General features: G+C 37.9%; 1 protein-coding gene across 1 annotated transcript in view; it reads right to left on the bottom strand.

The window, feature by feature from the left end:
* The window catches only part of MCM8 (minichromosome maintenance 8 homologous recombination repair factor), a 44,651-nt gene extending 24,446 nt beyond the window's left edge, over positions 1–20,205 (bottom strand). The window contains exons 1-8 of the mRNA XM_049651114.1: positions 19,909–20,205; positions 14,512–14,664; positions 14,116–14,199; positions 11,956–12,038; positions 11,393–11,542; positions 9,397–9,500; positions 8,425–8,623; positions 4,788–4,873 (exon numbers count right to left, since the gene is read on the bottom strand). Coding sequence (XP_049507071.1) covers positions 4,788–4,873; positions 8,425–8,623; positions 9,397–9,500; positions 11,393–11,542; positions 11,956–12,038; positions 14,116–14,199; positions 14,512–14,659 — 854 coding nt within the window. The 5' untranslated portion in view covers positions 14,660–14,664; positions 19,909–20,205. The remainder of the gene's footprint in view (positions 1–4,787; positions 4,874–8,424; positions 8,624–9,396; positions 9,501–11,392; positions 11,543–11,955; positions 12,039–14,115; positions 14,200–14,511; positions 14,665–19,908) is intronic.
* Positions 20,206–20,291: the final 86 nt, after the last annotated feature.

The following is a 20,291-nucleotide window of genomic DNA, read 5'->3' as shown; positions in this document are numbered from 1 at the left end:
TCATAATTACAGTGGGTTGAATTGTGGCTCTCAAAAAAGATAGGACTGGAAAGTTTCTGTTGAAAAATCAGCTGATAGCCTTACGGGGTTTCCTTTGTATGTAACTGTCTTATTTTCTCTTGCTTTTAAAATTCCCTTTTTACCATTACTTTTTATTGTGGGGAATAAGCTTAGGAATTCCCTGAGCTTGCACTGATAGGTTAACAAGGCATAAAGAATTAGAAATCCATAGGATGTACACACCCAAGTTTGAGTAAACAATTTAGGTAAATAAGATTAGGTAAACCGGGCAAAGGCCCCAGTATAGGTAAAGCGGGGCAAAGGTCCCAATATAGGACAAAGGTATAGGAATAGGGAATCTCAGGATGAGGATGAGTTAAAAAGATTAGGTGTTCAGAGTGGAAATGCCCCCCCCCCCAACTTAGTACAATAGCAGAAAGCTGCTTTCACAGGAAGGAAGGAACAAATTAGGTAAACTGGTAAATAGGGCTATGGACCGCTGCAGGGCCAAGCTGCCCAGAGAGGAGCTAATTAGCTAAAGAGAGGTGCCTTATTGACCCTGACGCAGCATGCTCTGTCTTTCTTGTCCCCTAGACCAGTTTAGGTAAACAGAGGTGGGGCCTCACGTCTACTGTAAACAACCTTCTGCCTGGTGCCAGGATTTTGTTTTGTATTAGCCCAAACCCCTAACACCGCATATCTTCAAAACCCCATTTCTCTCACGCCCATGTGTCCATGATTTCACTGTCTCTTTGTGCACTCCCATCACATTTGTAAGCCTCCTGATCCTAATAAAAATAGAGCAAGGACCCTTACTTGGGATTTTCCTCCATCTTTACCACCACCAACCCTGCACCTTCACCCTCAATACACACTCAAACACTAGCAGACTGCAATGAGAAGTCTCAGAATGACACAACATGCTAAGGATGCCTTGCTCTAAAAAATTAGACATTTAAACTTTTCTTATTAAAACACAAATAAACATAAAGAAGAAAATAACAATTACTCCAATCTTACTTCCTAGACAGTATACTCTCAACATGGTTTTGTATTTCTCACCAGTGTATGTTTTTTTTTATATTAAATATAATTTATTGTCAAACTGGTTTCCTTTTTTTTTTCTTAATATATGAAATTTATTGTCAAATTGGTTTCCATACAACACCCAGTGCTCATCCCAACAGGTGCCCTCCTCAATGCCCATCACCTACTTTCCCCTCTCCCCCACCCCCCATCAACCCTCAGATTGTTCTCTGTATTTAAGTGTCTCTTTTGATTTGCCTCCCTCCCTCTCTGTAACATTTTCCCCCCTTCCACGCCCCCATGGTTCTGTTAAGTTTCTCAGGATCCACTTATGAGTGAAAACGTGGTATCTTTCTCTGCCTGACTTACTTCACTTAGCATAATATCCTCCAGTTCTATCCACATTGCTACAAATGGCCAGATTTCATTCTCTCTCATTACCAAGTAGTATTCCATTGTAATATATAAACCACATCTTCTTTATCCATTCATCAGTTGAAGGACATTTAGGCTCTTTCCATAATTTGGCTATTGTTGAAAGTGCTGCCATAAATACTGGGGTACAAGTGCCCTTATGCATCAGCACTCCTGTATCCCTTGGGTAGATTCCTAGCAGTGCTATTGGTGGGTAATAGGGTAGATCTATTTTTAATTTTTTGAGGAACGTCCACACTGTTTTCCAGAGCAGCTGCACCAGTTTGCATTCCCATCAACAGTGCAAGAGGGTTCCTGTTTCTCCACATCCTCTCCAGCATCTGTAGTCTCCTGATTTGTTCATTTTAGCCACTCTGACTGGCGTGAAGTGGTATTTCAGTGTGGTTTTGATTTGTATTTCCCTGATGGGGAGTGACGTTGAGCATCTTTTCATGTGTCTGTTGGCCATCTGGATGTCTTCTTTAGAAAAGTGTCTATTCATGTCTGCTGTCCATTTCCTCACTGGAGTATTTGTTTTTTGGGTTTGGACTTTGGTTATTTCTTTATAGATTTTGGATACTAGCCCTTTATCCAATATGTCATTTGCAAATATCTTTTCCCATTCCATTGTTTGCCTTTTAGTTTTGTTGATTGTTTCCTTTGTAGTGCAGAAGCTTTTCATCTTGCTGAGGTCCCAATAGTTCATTTTTGCTTTTAATTCCTTTGCCTTTGGAGATGTGTCAAGTAAGAAATTGCTATGGCTGAGGTCAAAGAGGTTTTTTCCTGCTTTTCCTCTAGGGTTTTGATGGTTTCCTGTCTCACATTCAGGTCCTTCATCCATTTTGAGTTTATTTTTGTGAATGGTGTAAGAAAGTGGTCTAGTTTCATTCTTCTGCATGTTGCTGTCCAGTTCTCCCAGCAACATTTGTTAAAGAGACTGTCCTTTTTCCATTGGATACTCTTTCCTGCTTTGTCAAAGATTAGTTGGCCGTACATTTGTGGGTCCAATTCTGGGGTCTCTGTTCTATTCCATTGGTCTATGTGTCTGTTTTTGTGCCAATATTACGCTGTCTTGATGATTACAGCTTTGTAGTAGAGGCTAAAGTTCACCAGTGTATGTTTTTAAACAAAGTCAGTAATGTACAATAGATAACATTCTGCGACCTGCTTTATTACTAAAAACACTCATTTCAAAATATTCTCCTGCAACATCATAGTTAATGGTTATACAATAATCCTCTGTACCATCTTATTTATAATATTTTCTTCAGATGTTTAGGCTGCTCCCTATTAAAAAAAAAATCAACACTGTGAAAACATACTTTCAGTAAGCTATTTCTTCACATACTGTGACTGTTTTCAACAGATAAAACCCCAGAACTGGGACTGCTTCAATAGCAAGGCCTTTGTAAGGCTTTCACCTTGATTCATTCAGATATTTCAATGACTAGCTCAGAAACAATAATTTAATTCTTTATGGCCATCCCAAGCTAAGTTTCAGAAAAAATGAAATTGAATTTACTATTAATGGCAGGAAGAACTTAGGGCAGATAGTCATTTTATAGATCTACATGTTGACAGAATAAAACAATAATGTAAGTTAATATCATACTAATAAATTTTTACTGTAACTCATTCAAAATGAACTTTAGCAACATCTTACTTTTAAAAATTCAAGAAAAGGATGTAAATGGCATCCCTCTCTAAGTTTGATTTCCTAATATCAAGAGATCATCATTCAAACCTAATTAAAATATTTAAGCCTATTTTCTTGTCTGCTATTTTTACCAGAAAGCAAAGAGACTTTGTTCAAATAATTAAATTATCCTGGATCTTGTGTGCACCTATCCTATTATGAACCTTAGAGCTCCTCTGAGGCCCTCATTACCCCCTCAGTGGTGAAAGTCCTATAGACTTTCTTTGCACATCTGTACACTGAAAGAGCACAAGATCACATTCAAGAGTCTTAAATACAGCCATAAAAAAGAATGAATTCTTGCCATTTGCAACAGCATGGATGGAGCTAGAGAGTATAATGCTAAGTGAAATAAGTCAATCAGAGAAAGACAAATACCACACATATGTGGAATACAGGGGTGGGGGTGTGGGGGGGGTTGGGAGGGGAATGAATAAAGAAAAAAAGGGACAATCCCAAATCCAGACTCTTAACTCCAAAGAACTGTTGACTATCAGAGGGGAGGGGATTTGGGGGATGGGTGAAATAGGTGACGGTGATTAACAGCACACTTCTCGTGATGAGTGCCGAGCAATCACTAATATATACTAACTAATTAATATAACACTGTATGTTACCAATGCCGGAATTAAACTTTTTAAAAATAAAATGTAGAGGCGCCTGGGTGGCTCATTCAGTTAAGTATCTGACATTGGCTCAGGTCATGATCTCACAATTTGTGGGTTCGAGCCCCACGTCAGGCTCTGTGCTGACAGCTCAGAGCCTGGAGCCTGCTTTGGATTCTGTGTCTCCCTCTCTCTCTCTGCCCCTCCCCAGCTCACATTCTGTCTCTCTCAAAAATAAACAAACATTAAAAAAATAAAATGTAAAAAAAAAATTTTTAAGCCTTTCTTCTACTGTAAAAGAGTGTGAAGATCTCAGCATAGTATACAGTTAATTATTGTACATATTGGTCTTAGTTTTTATAGAACAGAAGGAGATAAAGTTAGGACAGGGCTTGGTAGCAATCTACCTCACTTCTCTCCAGGTTCTTAGTTTTTTTTTAAAACCATCTCTATCCTGTTTTAGCCAGGTTTCCTGGGTAGCACTCTGACTTCAAGGGATGAGTTATGTATGGGACTACAGCCAGATAAAATAGAATAAATTATTGGGTTAAAAATATACCCCCCTAGACACACACACACACACACACACACACAACCTGCAAAAAACAGCTTAAAAATAAAAACCTATAGTAAAATGTGTCATGGATAGTGAGAACATGAAACATGCCATTTCTAAGGGATTCTTTATTTTAAATTTCTAAACAATGCTTCTTTCATAGCTCATTATGGAAAGAAAATTATATAGCTTTGATGGCCTACATCCAGTTCAATGAATCACATAAATGAGAAACAAAATGAACTATTGCTCAATAGCAAAAGGATATGATACTTGCACTTTAAATCCTTTCTGGAATCTGATATACAACAAATTTCAAATAAAGGCAATTATCATTTCAAGACAAACTCTTAATGAAATAAATCTTTTACTATACATTGTATCACTGCCTACAGATAAGAATCACAGTACAATACAGGAATATTATAGATTTACTTGGCAGTATGAGAGATCTAAAACCTGTGTTTTATTTGATAGTCTGATTGCTTACTTGATTGACTGCCAGTCCATCGTAACCGTGAGAGGAGAGCTACGGAGAGCAGTGAATGACCTCCCTCGACATATGGGCACAGGACACTGCAACAAGATTAATTCACATCCAGATTTTAATAAACTACAATCACATCTCAGGAAAATTCAAGTTAAAATGCTTCATTTAACATTGTTTTAAGTTGGTCTCAGGATGGTGTTAAAGTAAAATGCACTGAGAGCTTAATGACTTTCTATTTCCTTCTGTATCAATTCTGTATCACAAGCTTTTGAGGTACTTTTGCAGCTGGTCCCTCTTGATTACTGCTCTTATTCTTTCCACTGTGGGTGTGCAAGGCTCCTCACAAGCCCCTCACACTAAGCATTCCTTCCTTCCTTCCTTTGTGCCCATGTAGCCTCCTGATCTTTGAATGCCCTCTCACACGCAGTCCCACGTACCCAGCCCTAATCCTCCCCTTTTCCAAAGGCTTCCTAGGTCTTCCTTAATCCCTAGATCTCCTATCTCACTTCCTTGTGCTCTGTTTATATAATGTTTATTGTACCACAAAGGCAGTCTTCACCATGTGAGTTGTGTTCAAGTTTTTATAAGTCAGTTGTTGGTTATTTGGACCCCAAGATGCATTTATAAATTCACAGATCGTGCCACAGATTGGCCAGTTCCAAATATGACTGCAACAATATCTCCCCAAGAGCCTTTCTAGAACCTTACCACTCCCCCATCAAGAGATGGAGTCTAATATCCCCTTTTTGGAATCTGGACAGGCTTATGACTCACTTTGTAACCAACAGAATGTGATAGAAGTGATGCTGCCTGACTTCGAAGGCTAGCTCAAAAGAGCCAAAGCCTTTTCTTCCTGAGAGCTAGATGTCTGTCTCTTGAAGCTGTCAGCAGCCATGTGTGCAGAATGAGTATCCCAAGCTGTCATACTTTGTGTGAGAAACCAAAACCAGCCCGGAGAGACCACTTGGAGGAGAGATGCCCAGCCAGCCCCCAGCTACCCCAGCCCCCAGCCACTGCAGCCCCTTGCTGTTCAGCTCCAGCCACCATTGGACTACAACTCCATAAGAGACCCAGGGGCAGAACTACCCAGCCAAGCAGTTCTTCTGAACTTCGAACTGACAGAAACCATGAGAAGTAATTAAATGACTGCTGTTATTTTAAGCCACTAAGTTTTAGGGGGATTTGTTATGCAGTAATAGTGACTGAAACAGGGATCTCCTGGAACAATAATTTTTCTGAGTGCTTCAGTTCACCAAAGTTCAGACACAAGCAGAACCTCTTCACACTAGCACTCATCCTACAGGTCAGCATTACCACCCACGATACTAGAGGGCATGGAAGTATCTTGACCAAACATGGTGTACGGTAAATATCCAGTAAATCAGCATTTAAATTTTGGCCTAAGAGCTAAAGGCAGAGCCTGAACCTTAAGCCCAGACAAATAGTAGGTGACACCCATTTACCAACACCACTGATTACCCAGAACCAATAGCTGAGGGGTGCCTGGGTGACTCATTTGGTTAAGCAATCAACTCCTGATTTCAGCTCAGGCCATGATTGTATCATTCGTGAGATCAAACCCCATTTATGGCTCTGCACTGACAGCACAGAGCCTGCTTGGCATTCATTCTCTCCCTCTCTCTCTCTCTCTCTCTCTCTCTCTCTGTGCGTCCTTTCCCCATGCACATGCCCCCCACCTAAATAAATAAATAAATAAATATTAAGAAAATATATTTTAAAAAAGAACCAATAGCTGAATCTAACACATCTTGTTCTTCTTGTAAAAGAAGAAAATCCTACAAATTTCAATTTGTGTAAAAATGTAATAAATGTTAAATTTATTAAAGTCCAAGGTTGGTAGAGGCAACCCTGGAAAATAAGAATAGGTATGGTAAGTCTCCCTGCCTTATCAAAAGTTTTAATGAGATCAGCATAAGTAAGATTGTATAGAGCTGGGATAGGACCAGTGAAATGAAAGAGTCACATGTCTATAAAAGCACAGTGAACCACAGAAGAAGCAATACACGTCAGTAGGAATAGAGGGCTTAATTAATAAATGGTGACAACTGGCTTTTCACCTAAAAGAATAAAATTAGATCCTTAGCTTTATGCCATTCCCAAGATTAAATTCCTGATGAACAAAAATCTAAATATAAAAAATATGACCTAAAAGTATTAAAAGGGAATGTAAGAGAAATGTTGATAATGCTCGAGTGAAGAATGCCTTTTTAAGAAGGGCATAAAAAGTAAAAGTCATAAGGGAAAAAAAACAATCACTTTAGCCCTGTCAAAATTTAAAACTATAGAACAAAAAATATACCACAAAGTTAAAAGATAAACCAAATACTGGGAGAAGATATCTATAATGTATATAATCAAAGATTATTTTCTAGAATTAATAAAAAACTCTTACCAATAGTATAAACAGAAAAATAAGCAGAAAACATAAACAGAAAATTCAATAAAGAAGGAAACTGAATGGCCAATAAAGATGTGAAAAGATGTTCAACTGTAACAGAAATAGTAGAAATTCATATTAAAAATGAAATACCATTTACCCCACCAGAATGACAACATTTAAAAAGGCTAATAATACCAAGTGTTAGTGAAAATACAGAGAAATGGTAATTGTTTAACACTCCAGTAGAGGTGTAAACTGGGACCAACACTCTGACAAGTTGTTTGGCAACCTCTAATAGTTAACAATAAGCTTATCCCAGAACTGAGAAATTCCTCTGCTACAGAGATATGTACAAGAATGTTTTCTGCAGCATCGTATGTAGTTGTAAAAAACCGGAAGCAACACAAACGTCCACCAGGAGAATGGATAAACAATCGCTATTCATTCAATGGGGTACTCCACAACGGTAAAGATAAAAGAATTAGGTATGTGTTAAGATAGGTAAACTCCAAAATAACCAAGTGAAAAAAAAGTTGCAGAATGTTACATTCAATATACCATTCACATAAACACACACAAAACAAACCTTACACATATTGTTAGGTATAAGAATGCAGATTTGAAGAATTTATGCCAATTTCCAAAGAGTGGCTGCCTCTAAGGATGAAAAAAGTGAATGGAACTGGGGAGGGCAATAGGGAGATTTCAATTTTAACTCTAATACTTAGTATTTTATGCTTAAAAAATTAAGCTTAAATCACAAAACACTAATATCTGTCAACTCATAACGGTGGCTCTATAGATATTATTCTCTCGACTTTTCTATGGCTTTAAAATCTATAGTCTAAAGTCAATAAAGATAAAAGGAACACATCATTGTCAAACCTATTAAGTCAAAATATAAAAATATGAATGGAAAGGATACACATTAACTTCAGGACAATGACTGTCTCTGGGAATTGTAGAAGCCAGGGGGCACAAAAGAGACACTAATCACATCCATAATGCTTTAGATCTTTAAAAATATAACTGGAGCCGGCAATATGTAAAATTCTGGGTGATGATTAGAGGAATGCTTTATTGATTTATTTTCTGTACCCTGAAGTATTTCATAATTTAAAAACTGAAAATAAGTAAGAATAAGCTCTGTGCTTAGAAACACTGGGAAATGTTTTCTGTAAACTGATTTGCCTTCTCTACCAAGATACATAATTAAGTAGGTAAATAACATATTACCTTTGTGGGAAGATTATATTTTCCATCTGGAAGAGGAAAACCCTGAACTTCTCCACATGCAGCACAAAGAAAAGCCATCTTAGTGCACAGAGGCTTTATGTTACTGACACGAACCACTGTCCCTCGCACAGCGATATATTTTCCATAGTAATTTGCTCGGACATTCTTGAGCTGTGTCAAGGGCTCATAGTTATAGACCCTAAAAACAAAAACAAGAATGTATTTATCTATGAATTTACAATAAGCCAATAGTGGAAGTTATCTGTATCTTCACAATTTCCTTTTAGGAGCAACTGTGGAATTCTCCAACCATAGCATCCCTACAGACCAGTAATTTCAGAAGAATTAAATCATTCTTAAAGATTAAAAAATGCTAAATGTTCCCGTTTCTTCTAGTCCCACTGGCTGTTCTCTAAGGGAAAAAGGAAAAAACTACTGTCAAAAGGAAAATTTTGGCAACAAAAAAAGTGACTTGAGTTTCTTCTTTTTCAAGAACTGTTACAAAGTATCTTCTATAAATTCTGAAAAAGAAAAACTCTAGTGATTACCTTATTCAGCTCTTCTAATGAGAATTTTAAATCTTAAATAAAGATGAATTAAAGAAAAACAGAATTCCATTTGTTCTGTGTCTAGTAGAAACCTAGTAACTTCAACAAAATATAATCACACCATTTACTGTATTACATAGATTATTAATTTAAATAGCAGCATCTTGATAAGTATACATCCAAAATCAATTTTTACAGGAATGTACAGGTTGGGAAATCACCTTATTTGGGCAGGGAAATTTATTTTTGTCATGACCTCTTTGAAGAATTCTGAGTGAGTTTACTTGGGTTTGATAATCAATAAGATAGCACAGAATTCAACCTTTTTTACTGATTTCTCTGGTTTTATAAAATGAGGTTTCCAATCTCAAACAGTCTTACATGCCAGATTCTAAATAATACTTTAATACCGGTAAATCCTTACCTTGCATGGATGTGTGGCACATTTACCATTGTTTCCCCATCCCTAGACAATCCTTCTTGGGCTTGTAATTCAGCTGCATGCCTTTCAAGGTCCCTAGTTAATACCTAAACAGTTGGAAAACAAAATACACTCTTGAAGTAGAACTCTTTTATGGAAATGTGAAGTTTATGAATATAAACAGTTCAGAACAGAATATTAACAGAACTCTAATAGCCCTTTAAAACTCTGATATTTAAGGGGTGCCTGGGTGGCTTGTTCAGTTAAGCATCCGACTTCAGCTCAGGTCATGATCTCATGCTTTGTGGCTTCGAGCCCCACGTCAGGCTCTGTGCTGACAGCTCAGAGCCTGCTTTGGATTCTGTGTCTCCCTCTCTTTCTGCCCCTCCCCTGCTTGTGCTCTGTCTCTCTCTCAAAAATAAACATTAATTTATTTTTAAACTCTGATATTTAATTATGACTACTTATTTTATAGTGGATTATGTTTTACCTGGGATTTTGTCATCCCTGGACTGGAAAACTCCAGCATCCCTGTCTGCTACTTTCTGTCCAAAGTAAGTTTAATATTAAAAGTCCTTACAGTAGTCTCCAAAGCTATTACTGCCTGGACAGGCTCTGGTGAATACATATTTTATACTTCTCTATATTCAGTGATTACTTAAGATAGAGAAAATAAAGATGACTTTTGAAATATCTAATACCCACTCCCTTGACATTTGATATTAAATATTTAATATCCTCTTGTGTACAAAGCAGTATGCTGACAATCTAAGAGTGAAAATGAGATGCACATCTATAGCTCTAATTGTTATAAAGACCATAAATATTTAGAGACAAATACTATGCAAGTTTTGAAAAACAGTCCTGAGAAAGGTTTACATGAGAGACAATGGAGTTAGGCCCCAAAATCTGGATGCAATGCAAGGGGCATTCCATGGTTAAGGGACGGCATGTGCAAGAGGTCAGAGTATTGAAAGAATTCTGGGGAGAGCTCAGCTTAGCTTAATGGGTAGTAAGTGAAAGTGGAGGAGGAAGATGAACCACATCATGGAAGGCCTTCAATGCCATGTAAAGGATTTGGATTTCACTTGGAAGAAGTCACCAGTTTCCGAAGACAGATCATGTTTCACCAGTATAGCAACAATTTAGGAAAGATAATGAAGGTTTAAGAAGGGTGGAGAGCCAGTAAGGGTGGAAAAGAGATGGATTTAAGAGATGTTTTAGAAATAGGAATGAAAGAATGTGGTGACTTGGATATGGAGAACTAATGAGTGAGATGAGTCTGAAGACAACACCAAGGTTTCGTGTCTCAGGTTACCAGCAATGTACACATCTTTGTAATTAACTATTCCTTGTGCCTGGATACCATTACCTCCTCTGGCCTATGTCTAATTCTCAGAACCCCTTTAAGACCCATAATAACCCTAGCATCTCTACAAAGTCTTCCTCTGACCTCTTCCCATTCCTCCCCAATAGTCTTACTTTTTCTGAATGCACCCAGTATTTTACCTGTTCCTGTTCTGAGATTTACAACTCTTTACCTAGAAGCATTTATCTGTTTGTCAGCCTAAATAATACTGTCACATATGTTGTGTCAACTGACCCTGAGAAAAACAGGCACAACATATATTATTTTCCATTTATATATGGGGACACTCAGGGAGATTAAGTCTTGCCCCATGCCACACAACCTAAATCTGAGGTTGTTTTCCAAGTTCATAACTGATAACAACATGACCCTTGTCTTATCTTCCTTATGAGATTTTTTTCAAGGAGCTCTTCAATTCCTGTATGATCTTTAACAGACTCAACTAATTTAAGTAAATTAAAATAAATGTTATATTTAGATAAGCTGTTGTATATAGAATGAATGCTATCTTTCAGGACAGGATTGAAATTCTTCAGTTCTAGTTGGCTAAAAACTACCTGTTAGGGAAGGTACTGTTACTGTAAAGTCTTCCTTTAAAATTTTGACAAAAGTCAACACAAAAATATTTACCTGATGTATTGCCAGACCCATGCAAGCCAAAGTTTTCTCAGGTGTATCCCTTAACTCATTTGCTATAGTTGGTACCAGTTTAGTCATTTCATCGTCTTTTGTCAGTTCTTTAAAATCCACCAAAATACTTCCCTTTCTTTCTATTTCATCCTATAAAATATTAAAGGCATGAAAACAATGATGGCTTTTTTGAAGTCAACAATCAAAACTAAACATTCAATTACTTTGAAAAAGCATATGTTTATATTGTGATAACAATGAGTATAATAAGCTTTGCGCCAAGCACAGTTACAGTATTTAAAATATATTAATTTACTTATGCCTCTTAACAACACTTTGTGGTAGGTAGTAATACTATTATGACCAACTGATAGATGAGAACACTAAGGTACAAAGAACGTAAGTAATACACCAAAGTCCACACTGCAGCTAAGGGGCAGAGGTGGGATATAGATCAAAGCTGTCTGGCTCCAGCCTCTACTGATCACTAGCACCTCAAACACATCGTTTAAGAAGACAACACATAAAGGTGTACTGGTAGCTTTGTTGTACAGGAATCTTACCTTATCATATAAATCAATACGCCTTGTGAAAAAATTTTCAAATGCTTGAATCTTCTCAATAAAAGGAGAGCTACTGCTGTAAACTAATCCAACAAATATGGCATTAGCACTAATAATCACACACATACAGGCATATTTTTCATGAGACGAAGAAACATTGTACACATGGTAGAGGACTTGTTCCAATTACTTTGCATTTTGATTATATTTACATAGGAATAGTTAAGTATTCTAAAGCAAGTTTAGGTCTGCATAATCTTAAATGCAGAGAAGAAGTGTTTCTCTCTAAAAGCACCAATACTATCTGGGAATCTTTGTACTGAACCTTTGGCGCTTAATAGGACCTGGTAGTTCAAATAGCTTACATAATAGAGCTTAAAATGAAAATTATAATAAAGCCAAAGCTAGACACCTGAATTAAATTCTTACCCAGAAACAGAGCTAAAGACAATCAGTCTTTGCAAAGTAAATTCTACAAGTCCAAAATGCCACATGTCAAATCCCTTCCTGACATTAGGGTAGACAGACCGCTATTTCACTCTGGTCCCAAAACTTTTACACTGTAAAGTTCCATAACATTTTCAAACTGGTCTTCCACAGAGAAACAATACAATGAAGTAGTTTGGAAGTATAGATGGTTAAATCTAAGGCATCTGCTGAACTCCATCTTTAGGACCAGTCTAAAGATCACTTCTGGTGTTCTGGTCTAACTACTAGGGAAATATTGTAGGTGTTGGTAGCTAATGCATCCTAAAACAACAAAAGACACATCACCTAAGAAACATATCTATGTGATAGGAAAAAAAAACCAAACAAACAGACTCTCAATACAGAAAAACATTTGTAAAGCATTTCATTCATTCACCAAATGAATACTGAGTGCCTGGTAGCGGGAAGATCCTTGCCCTCAAAGCAGTACAGTCCAGTGGAAAAAAACCTATATATATATACACATATATGAGTACATATATATACATATAAATGTACATATACATACATATATATGTACATATATACACACATATATACATATATGTCTTTACACATACACACACATATACATACACATAAACCATAATTCATAAGAGATATAACATATAGAAAAAAACTGTAAGAACACAGAAAAGACTAGTCTCCACACCTATGATGTTAACTGATATTTTTGACTATAAAAGGGAGAGTCCTTAAGTGTGTTTCTACACAAGCCTGTGTAGGTTCTCTTCGTTTTAAGCCCTCCCTTCTATTTTCTATTCTGTGATGCTATGATTGAGATCTGCACAGTGCACTGCCCAGACTCCTTTAAATTCTGCCAACTGGAGGCATGTTAGAGACTGGAAGGTGGCAAGAAAGAAGGGTTTTATTTTTGTTTCTAATTCTTTTCAGCATCTTGCCAGCTGCAGAGAATTTCCAGCCTCCAGCTCTGAGCATCAATAGTGTCATCCTCCCACCAGAGTTACCAGCAACAACCAGCTTCATTTGCTGCAGTGGTCTGAGCACAGGTGTGAAGAGTACCCTTTGGAGATCCAAGCACAGCTTTTCAGGGTGCCCCTGAGCACCTGAAGCAACAGCTCTTCCTCTGAATCCCTACATCCTGACAACCTCAGAACTTCTTACTTTTTATTCCCTCAGCCATAAGGATGGTTGCTGCTTCTGGAAGTTACTATTATCTGAGGGCTTATCACAGTGTTCCCATTTTGCTCTTTATTTATTTTTTTAATTTTATTTGAGAGAGAGAGAGAGAGAGAGAGAGAGAGACAGACAGACCCCTAAGCAGGCTCCAGGCTCAGTGTGGAGCTCGATGCAGGCTCAATCCCATGACCCTGGAATCATGACCTGAGCCAAAATCAACAGTCAGAGGCTCAACCAACAGCCACCCAGGAGCAACCCCCCTTTTGCTCTTTTTAGACTTCCAACTGTATATTCAATTCACTGTATTAAGTCCCCTTTTTGAAATACCTACTGTGGCTTCTGCTTTCCTAACTGATACAAAACTCTAAACATAATACTCTTTAAATATAAACATGATTTAATTGTTTGGGTGAACTAAAATTAAAGAAGGGAATATCTATCAGTAAGCCAAATGTACTATAGTAATAGGAGATGTAACATCCGGTGACAAGAAAACAGAATCTGTGATACTCTTTACACTTGTAACTTTACCTTCAGAGAAATAAAGCCTCCAGCCTTTATATGGTATGAACTGATCCAATGTTGATTGTAGTAGCAAAGACTGTGAGGTTTGTTCTAAAAAAAATAGAATACTAAGTCAGTAGAAATAGTAATGTGCTGCTGAAGCGAGCACTAGGTTAGTAGAAATAGAATATTTTTTTTTCCTATTTGCTTCTCCTTCTGATAATGAGAAACTGACATCATATTAGTAGTTACAGGTTAAGTTATAGGTTTCAGTAAAAATTTTGGATCTTAATACTTAAATACTACTTCAAGGAGTAACATCAAATCAAAGACTGAAGTTTAAGTTAAACTGCTTTGCAGGACAAGCATAAATAGCTTCCTTCATGAAGGAAAAAAAATTGAGCAATCTTTGACCTCCCCTACCAGAAGTATGCTTTCTCGTGGTTTTATTCAGGTCAGGTCTGTGTTCTCTCTCTCTCCATTTTCCTGTGAAGCTCCCACCACCTCGTCCTCTTTTCCAGCTTTGAAACCTCCCTCGTCCAAATCCTCTGCCTCTATAGTCGCCATTCATGTCTTCTAAAAGACAAAGACAAAAAAAAATCTTCATCAAAATTATAATGGAAATAGTGCTCCTAAGAATGTATTAACATAGTAAATAAAATTAACATATTCTAGTTTGAGATTAGCAAACAGCACTGCAACATTGTACATCATGGTACCAGCTTCAAACACTCTGCAGTCACACTTCTAATTCCCATCTCCCTCTCCTTAAAGTTTTTACTTAAATTCCAGTTAACATACAGTGTAGTATTTGTTTCAAGTGTACAATACAGTGATTCAACACTTCCACACAATACCCAGTGCTCATCATCACAAGTGCACGCCTTAATCCCAATCACCTGTTTCACCCCCCACCCCCCACATCCCTTCTAGTAACCGTCGGTTTGTTCTCTATTGTTAAGAGTCTGTTTCTTGGTTTATCTCTCTCTTTCTTTTTGCCCTTTGCTTGTTTGTTTTGCTTCTTAAATTCAACATATAAGTCAAATCATATGGTATTTGTCTTTCTCTGACTGACTTTGCTTATTTTACTCTCTAGCTAGATCTATGTCATTGCAAATGGTGCCACCTCTTTTTAAGGTATATGTACCATAGGTGTTTAACCAAGTATACTGACCATTCATGGGATAAAAATAAGGTAGTGTACCGGTTTTCAAGGGGCTCCCTCAATAGAAATGAAAATAAGACAAGTAATTAACTCAGAGATGACTTTTTTTTTGTAGTGTTTTAGACTGATTCTAGGGCAGCACTGGCTGACCATAATTCTGACCTGTGACACTATGAATACATCATCATAGACCCTCAAAAACAGTCAATCCTGCATGTCATATCCACTTTTACAAAAGGTACACACATACTCTTACATAGACAGCTAATACGAACTTTTCTGAGGATGCATAGGGGTGGAAAAGGGTACATACATGTTTTAATCTTTCTTTCTCTATAGGGGCTAAATAGGAAAGAAGTTAATTTTCTGGGACTTCCAGCTTCTCAAAAAGGCAATGGAAGAAAGATCATTTCTAGGTCAACACTGATTAGATGAATTATTTGCAGTTCTTAGATAAACTCATTGAAATGCAATCATTTTTTTAAAAAACATATTTATTAACATATTCTCATCTTTTTTTTTTTTTTTTGCCAATTATCCCTTCACATTTTTTGTTTTGTACATAGCAAGATACTCATTTTTTTTTTTTCTTAACTCAATGATAGATTCTGGCTAATTATCAAAGATTCAAAATATAAGTAACCTTTAAAATAGTTTTTAACCTATAACCAGTAAAAAAAAAAAAAAAATTGAATCAGTAATCAAAAATCTCCCAACAAACAAGAGTCCAGGGCCAGATGGCTTCCCAGCGGAATTCTAACAAATGTTTAAAGAAGAGTTAATACCTATTCTTTTGAAGCTGTTCCAAAAAATAGAAATGGAAGGAAAACTTTCAAACTCATTCTATGAGGCCACCATTACCTTGATTCCAAAACCAGACAAAGACTCCACTAAAAAAGAGAATTACATATAAATCTCCCTGCTGAACAAAGATGCAAAAATTCTCAACAAGATACTAGCAAACCAAATCCAACAACACATTAAAAGAATTGTTCATCACGATCAAGTGGGGTTTACTCTTGGGATGCAGGGCTGGTTCAATATCCACAAATCAATCAATGTGACACATTGCATTAATAAAAGAACAGATAAGAAACACATGATCCTCTCAATAGATGCAGAAAAAGCATTTGACAAAATACAGCATCCTTTCTTGATAAAAAGCCTCAAGAAAGTAGGGATAGAAGGAACATAACTTAAGATCATAAAGACCATATACAAAAGACCCACCGCTAATATCATCCTCAATGGGGAAAAACTGAGAGCTTTCCCCCTAAGGTGAGGAATGTGAAAGGATGTCCACTCTCACCACTGTTGTTCAACATAGTGTTGGAACAAGTCTCAGCAATCAGACAACACAAAGAAATAAAAGTCAACCAAATTGGCAAGGAAGAAGTCAAATTTTCATTCTTTGCAGACAACATGATACTCTACATGGAAAGCCCAAAAGACTCCACCCCAAAACTGCCAGAACTGATACACGAATTCAGCAACATTGCAGGATATAAAATCAACGTACAGAAATCAGTTGCATTTCTATACACCAATAATGAAGCAGCAGAAAGAAAAACCAAGGAATCGATCCCACTTACAACTGCACCGAAAACCATAAATACCTAGGAATAAACCTAACCAAAGGTGTAAAAGATCTGTATGCAGAAAACTATAGAAAGCCTATGAAAGAAACTGAAGAAGACACAAAGAAATGAAAAAACATTCCATGTTCATAGACTGGAGGAATACTGTTAAAATGTCAATACTACCCAAAGCAATCTACACATTCAGCGCAATCCCTATCAAAATAACACCAGCATTCTTTACAGAACTAGAACAAACAATTCTAAAATTCAGAAAAGGCCCTGAATAGCCAATGTAATACACTGAAAAAGAACACCAAAGCTGGGGGCATCATAATTCCGGACTTCAAACTGTATTACAAAACTGTAATGATCAAGACAGTATGGTGCTGGCACAAAAACAGACACATAGATCAATGGAACAGAATAGAGAACCCAGAAACGGACCCACAAATGTATGGCCAACTAATCTCTGATAAAGCAGGAAAGAGTATCCAATGGAAAAAAGACAGTCTCTTCAGCAAATGGTGCTGGGAGAACTGGACGAAAACGTGAAGAAGAATGATACAACCACTTTCTTACACCACACACACAAATAAATTCAAAATGGAGAAAGACGTAAATGTAAGACAGGAAACCATCAAAACCCTAGAGGAGAAAACAGGCAACAACCTCTTTGACCTTGGCTGCACCAACTTCTTACTAGATGTGCCTCCGGAGGCAAGGGAAACAAAGGCAAAAATGAACTATTGGGAGCTCATCAAGATAAAAAGCTTCTTTCTGCAAAGCAAAGGAAACGATCAACAACAAACTAAAAAGCAACCAATGGAATAGGAGAAGATATTTGAAATGACATATCAGATAAAAGGTTAGTATACAAAATCTATAAAGAACTTATCAAACTTAACACCCAAAATACAAACAATCCAGTGAAGAAATGGCCAAAAGACACGAATAGACACTTTTCCAAAGACATCAAGATGGCTAAGAGCACATGAAAAGATGCTCTACATCACTCATCATTAGGGAAATACAAATCAAAACCACAATGATACCACCTCACATCTGTCAGAATGGCTAAAATTAAAAACTCAGGCAACAACAGATGTTGGCAAGGATGTGGAGGAAAGGGAACACTTTTGTATTGCTAGTGGGAATGCAAGCTGGTGCAGCGACTCTGGAAAACAGTATGGAGGTTCCTCAAAAAATTAAAAATAGAACTACCCCACGACCCAGCGATTGCACCACTAGGTATTTACCCAAGGGATACAGGTATGCTGTTTCAAAGGGGCACATGCACCCCAATGTTTATAGCAGCACTATCAACAATAGCCAAAGTATGGAAAGAGCCCAAATGTCCACTGATGGATGAATGGATAAAGAAGCTGTGGTATATAAATACAATGGAATACTACACGGGGTCAAAAAGAATGAAATCTTGCCATTTGCAACAACATGGGTGGAACTAGAGTGTATTATGCTAAACGAAATAAGTCAGTTAGAGAAAGATAAATATCATAGGACTTCACTCATGTGGAATTTAAGAAACAAAACCGGCTGGGGTGCCTGGGGTTGCCTGGGTGGCTAAGTCGGTTGAGCGTCCAACTTCAGCTCAGGTCATGATCTCACGGTTTGTGGGTTTGAGCCCCATGGCGGGCTCTGTACTGACAGCTCAGAGCCTGGAGCCTACTTCAGATTGTGTGTCTCCCTCTCTCTGCTCCTCCCCCACTCACCCTCTGTCTCTTAAAAATGAACAAACATTAAAAAAAATTTTTTTATAAGTTAACAAACAAAAGGAGCGCCTGCGTGGCTCAGTTGGTTAAGGCTCCAACTTCAGCTCAGGTCATGATATGGCGGTTTCCAAGTTCAAGCCCTGCATTGTGCTTTCTGCTGTCAGTACAGCGCTCCTTCTGATCCTCTGTCACCCTTTCTCTCTGCCCCTCCTCCACTTGTGAGGTGCACACACAAAATAAATACATTGAAAAACAAACCAGGGAGGCAAACCATAAGAGACTCAAATACAGAGAACAACCTTTGGGTTGCAGGAGGGGAGATGGGGGCGGGGGGGCGGGGGGCTAAATAGGTGATGAGCATTAAGGAGGGCATTTGTTGGGATGAGCATAGGGTGTTATATGTAAGTGATGTATCACTAAATTCTACTTTTGAAACCATTACTACACTATATGTTAACTAACTTGGATTTAAATAAAATTCAAAAAATCAATTCTGTGATGGAAGTAGGAGTAAAAAAATAAAATAAAATAGGTTTTAAAATAATTCATATAAGTGGAGCACAGGGCATTTTTAGGACAGTGAAACGATTCTGTATGATATTGTAGTGGTGGATATATGACATTATGAATTTGTCAAAGCCCATGGAATTGTACAAGAGAAATATTGAACTCTAACATAAACTCTGCACGTTAGCTGGTAATAATATCAATATCGGTCAATTAATTGCAACCAATGTAACACACTAATAATGCAGGGTGTTAACAAGTGGAACCTGGGCTGTGGGGAGGTAAGAGAAAATATAAGGGAACTCTGCACTTTCTGTGCCATTTTTCTGTTAACCTAAAACTGTTGTAAAAAAGAAAGTCAACCTTTAAAAATAGCTCGTATCCTAAGGATAAAAAGAAACAAAGAGTATCTCCGTACACTGTAGTGCAATTCATCACACAAAAAAACCATATCCGAATCTGTTTAAAGGGGTTTAATTAATAAATACGTTAATACCCAAACAAGTTCCTAACGTTAGGACAAGCCAGAACTTTGATCATCGTCTAGACCATATCGCAAGTCAGGAAACTGAAACCCTGAGAAACAGATCAAGATCTAAGTTGTTTGGTGGCAGTACTGAACTCCAAACTCCGTTTTTAAAATCCAAGCTGAAGCGCTCCTTCGAGAACGCTACATGCCCTATCTTTCCCAAATGAGATAATATAGTGGCAATAACTGGTAAAAATTACACAGACGCAACATGTAGGACTGTAGAATTGGGTAAAGGAGCCACCTGTAGGCCTGTTGTCCTTCGTTAAACACCCCCACTTCATTTAGTTCTCCTCAGGATGTTCTTACTTGCAAAGATAGACGTCCCAAAGGTCTCCCAGTTCTCAGCAGGGCAGGTTCCTGGACAGCAGCAGATGTGCCCCGCCCCGCTCTCCCTTCCTCCCGGGGGGAATCTAGGCAGGGCCGAGAAAAGACTGAGGCCCGAGCTCCTCAGGCGACCCCTACCCAAGACCTGCGATTCTCTTCAGTCGCAGCTCTCCAGACGTCCCCGCGTGGGACCTCAGTTTCCCCAACGCCTCACGGGCTCACTGGATCTTTAGCTACTGAAGCTAAACTCCAGTCTCCTTCCACGTTCCTTTTTGGCGCGTCTTTGACGCAACTTCCGCCCAGGGTGCTGCGAGACCGGAGGGAGGGATGGAGTGCAGCCAATCAAGGAGTTCGGCCAGACGGAA

Source organism: Panthera uncia, assembly GCF_023721935.1.
Source record: "Panthera uncia isolate 11264 chromosome A3 unlocalized genomic scaffold, Puncia_PCG_1.0 HiC_scaffold_11, whole genome shotgun sequence".
In the NCBI taxonomy this organism is placed as follows: Eukaryota; Metazoa; Chordata; class Mammalia; order Carnivora; family Felidae; genus Panthera; species Panthera uncia.
Note: the sequence above shows the minus strand (reverse complement) of the source record. Positions and strands in the feature narration are given on the sequence as shown.